General features: G+C 53.5%; 1 protein-coding gene across 1 annotated transcript; it reads left to right on the top strand.

The window, feature by feature from the left end:
* The first annotated feature begins 2,514 nt into the window (after positions 1-2,514).
* On the top strand, positions 2,515-4,026 carry Lbx2 (ladybird homeobox 2). The gene is made up of 2 exons (XM_038317834.1): positions 2,515-2,710; positions 3,638-4,026. The coding sequence occupies exons 1-2, from the start codon at positions 2,515-2,517 to the stop codon at positions 4,024-4,026; spliced, it is 585 nt and encodes a 194-aa protein (XP_038173762.1).
* The last annotated feature ends 351 nt before the right edge of the window (positions 4,027-4,377 follow it).

The following is a 4,377-nucleotide window of genomic DNA, read 5'->3' as shown; positions in this document are numbered from 1 at the left end:
GCGCCTCTCAAGCCCAGAACCCAGGTTTAATCTCTTACTATCCCTCATTAATCACTCACCCTCCTCTGGCCCCTTCTGTGGATCCGGTTTCTCCCCAGCTCAGGTTCCAGATGCGTAGCCAGGAGAAGCCCCCCTCCATGGCCCCCAGGATAGTCTGGACTAGTCCCTAGGCATTGGGGTGGCCTTAGTCAGCCTCTGATGTCGGGACATCTTCCCTTTAACCTCTCCACTTCTCTTCCCCCCCCCCCCCCCCCCCCGCAAACTTGTGTCTGAGGACTATCCCGTCCATCACCTGAGCCCATCTGCTGAAGGGAGGAGGCAGGCAGGAGAGATGGAAGGAGAGGAAGGCAAAGCCCCTCAGGAGAGCCCCACACTCCTCACCCCCCAACACACGGGAGTAATTGAGAACAGAGGTACAAAGGACATAAAAGCCACATAATGGATATGTGAGGCAAGGTTGCAGTGTCTTTTGGGTGACAGGACTGGGATGCAGTGGGGCAGTTCCTGCTGCCTCCTGGGATCGGCTTTAATTGCAGATTAAGTGAAACCACAGGGCCTGTGCTGAGGACTGAGGCCTGCAGCAGAGGCCCTCTACTGCCCTCTCCCCCACTCCGCCCCCATTAATAAGCAATTAACAAGGTTCTGAAGCAGCTCAGCTTTTCCCGTGCCCTGGCTCTGCTCTCTGACCCTTCATTGAGCTTCAAGAACATCCCCCAGGCTTCCAGGAGGATCTGAATGCCTGAAGGCTGGGGTGTCGTCAGAGGGAACAGGAACCCTTTATTGGGAAGACACTCCTCCCACTTTCAAGGGGAGTGTCCTATTGTCAAGGAGCCTTTGGCCCAGGTCCCCAGGATCTCCTAAGTCCTATTTGGGGCACCACAACTCTAAGTTACATTTGCCTTAGGGGACAGACCAGTGGCACCGAATAGTATGGGAGATGCAGAGAGGCCCACAGGAAAGGGGACATGGGGAATAGTCCTGCGGTGGTGGTGGGGGGGCAGGCTGTTCTGGTTTTTTATTTAACTATAACAAAACAAACACAAACAGAATACTAGTTTTGCTTTGGCACAGTGGCTCACTCCACAGAAGACCAAGCCAGGAGGATTGCTTTGAGTTTGAGAGAGCGTGGGCTACATAATGAGACCTTAGCTCAATCATAAATATGTTAATTAAAATTAAAAGTCATGTGTGATGATGGCACACACCTTTAGTCCCAGATAAGTTTGAGACCAGCCTAGTCTACATTGTAAGCTCCAGGACAGCCAGGGCTACATAGTGAGATGCTGACTCAAAATAATAATAATAATAATAATAATAATAATAACAACAACAACAACAACAATAACAATTTAAAAAGAACATTGGCATGCCCGTTGGTAGTAGTTGAGTCTCCATGTCTATAAGGTTTCACCTTTTGCTATTCGAGGTGGTTATAGTAAAAGTGAGCCAGGCCAGTCCAGTCTCACTAACCCAGCTTCATTGTCCCTGAACTGTCTTATATTAACTCAAGATGATCACGGAGGGCTAACTCAGGTGAGAACACCCGTGGGGGAGAAGAGGACAGAGAATACAAACAACAGCGAACAGACTAGATCTCAGAGTTTGCACCTAAGTTGCCAGTGCCGCCTGCTTCATGCTCTGGCTGGGTCTGTGAGGTCTGCTCTTCAAATAGTCTTCCCTGGAGAATGACCCCACAGGGACACCACACTTGGACTATAAGAGCTTTAAAAAAAAAATGACAAAGGCAGACCCACTGGTAAATCAGGAAGAAGAGCAGGTTTTCTGTGGAGACCAGTCCTCTGGAGCAAGGGGCCCCTCCGGAACCTTAGTGCCAGTCCAGGTCTCTGGAAGCTTTTTGGGTGTGTTTTAATTTACTGGGACCTCTAGGCTACAGCAAGGCAGACTCACCTTCCCCATTCCTTGTGGTATCTTTTTATGACAGTCATTCCACTAGGCCAGGCTCTCCCAGGTCTTGATCCTGGACCCCCACACTGTACCAAACCATTTCCAGCCACCATGTTCTCTTTAAGACCTTTTCCCAGGGTTGGGTGTGTTAGATTAGGCCAAGTTAGGATACTGAGTTCCTAGCTAAAGTCCAGGAGCCTAACACTATCAGCCCTGATCCTGTTTCTAAGAACTCTGCAAATCCCCAGCCCTCAGGGCCAGGGAAAGCAATTTTATTGCCCAGGAGTTTATGAGCCAGAGCCGTGGGTGGGGAGCCAAGCAGCAAGCAGAATCCAGTAAAGTAAGCCCAGTTTGAACGTGCACGGAGAAATCACCGGCTTCTCTCCACCCTATAGAAGAAATAAGGTTGCCAGGACACCTACGGGCTCCAGACTCACTGTGGGCTTTGGAGGGAGGTGCGGGTGCAGAAGGAGGGGACATGGGGCTCCCACTCAGCTCTAGGGGGCGGGTCCGAGACAGGGGGCCCAGATCGGAAGCTGAGCACTGGGGGCCAAGGAGGTCGTAGAGACAAGAGCAGCGGGAGGCGGGATCGTTACCACCCGGCTTGCCATGAACTCTGGACGCCAGCACCGGACACCCTTCAGCATCGCAGACATCCTAGGCCCGAGCATGATTCCTCGAGCACCTTCTGCGCCACAGCTTTCTGAGACCAGCCCTGATCCCGCGTCGCCACTGTGTGCGCTGGAGGAGCTGACAAGTAAAACATTCCTGGGCCGCGACCCGCGCGCTCTGCAGCCTTCTGAAGGTACAACGCCTACAAGGTCGTGGGCTTGAACTCAGTTCTCTCTCCTTCTTCTGTCTCTCTCTGTCTGTGTCTCTACTGTCTCTCTCTCTCTCTCTCTCTCGTCCCTAGTCACAAAGTTTTGTTCAACCCTGGGGAGTCATTTTTACCCAGCCCTGCCCTCTGTCCAGGTGTCAGGAGTTGCATCCTGGCCCCGCAAGTCTCTAGTGTTAATTCCTAGACCTTGCAGTTGCTCCAGGGGGTCGCCAGCGCCGCGGGGTACCTACAGGCTGGGAAGAATCTAGGGACCTCTTGGACTGGTGCATTCGCTGTGTGCGGGACAAATGCGACCCAGAAAAGCCGCGGAAGAGACAAAAGGCTTGAGCTCTAGGCAAGAAATGAGTAAGGCAGGGCTAGGACTAGGCAGAAAGCTTTGGAGACCTTCTAGAGAGCTCTGTGCAGGAAGGTCCTTGCAGCTGCTTTGGGCATAGGAACCGCCTCTCTGCCCCCTTCCCTCCCCATGCTCCCACTGTGTCCCTTTTTGGCTCCGGGAAAGGGAGTGGATATTTTTAAGGATGTATAAACAGACGGCTTTATATGGCCTCCAGGCCTTGTGGGTCACCCTACCTCAATCTAGCCTCTAACCTACTACTACCTTACCTTACCTGGAACTCCAAAAGGCGTCAGAGGATCTTCTCCAAACGGCCTTGATCCCTGCACCAGATCTCCTCTGGTCAGTCCCACCCACTCCCCTGCGTGAGCAACCTCATTTCTCTGTCACCAGCATTTCCAGAGGCCTGCTGCTCTTCGAATCCCTGGCCTGACTCGGTGTGAAGGGAACATGGTGCTGGGCCTCCCCCACACCTGCTTGAGCCTTGCGACCCTGGCTTTTCCACCCAGACCACAGCTCCTCCAAAGCTGGAGACTGACATTTCCGTCTCATCCCGGCAGGCAGAGTCACCCCTGAGGCGCCGCTGTGTTCTGGCGCTGGTGTCCGGAGACGCCGCAAATCGCGAACAGCGTTCACTGCACAGCAGGTGCTGGAGCTGGAGCGGCGATTCGTCTTCCAGAAGTACTTGGCACCGTCAGAGCGCGACGGACTGGCTGCGCGACTGGGCCTGGCCAATGCCCAAGTGGTCACTTGGTTCCAGAACCGTCGCGCCAAGTTCAGGCGGGATGTAGAGGAGATGCGCGCCGATGTGGCCTCTCTATGCGCGTTGTCCCCGGGAGTCCTGTGCCACCTGACACTGCCAGACAGCGCTTCAAGCCCTGACCCTGGCCCTACAGGACCTGATTCGGAGCCCCATTTATCGGATGAAGAGATACAGGTGGACGACTGAAAGAAAAGCCCCTTGCCAGCCCAGGATTCCAGGGCCCCGGACTCCTCTGCTAGGGCCCTTGTCTGGGTTCCCGGGTGGAGGGGAGAGACCCACTTGGCCGTGTTATGTCCCTCAGTCCACACTCCTACTTTTTTTTTTTTTTTACTCGTTGAGAATAAAACTGCCGCTCTGCAGCAAGGTGCCTCAATCCGGGATGTGGATTGTCCGCAGCCCAAACCAACGCAATCTCCTACTCACTGGGAAATTGGTTCTGCTGTCTTGCGGTTCCTTTAAAACGTGGTGCTTCTCTTAGCCCTGATAGCAACTCTAAAAGGCAGGTGTCTGGCTCTGCTCATCTTCCAAAAGAATCTT

Source organism: Arvicola amphibius, chromosome 2 (genome assembly GCF_903992535.2).
Source record: "Arvicola amphibius chromosome 2, mArvAmp1.2, whole genome shotgun sequence".
NCBI lineage: Eukaryota > Metazoa > Chordata > Mammalia > Rodentia > Cricetidae > Arvicola > Arvicola amphibius.
Note: the sequence above shows the minus strand (reverse complement) of the source record. Positions and strands in the feature narration are given on the sequence as shown.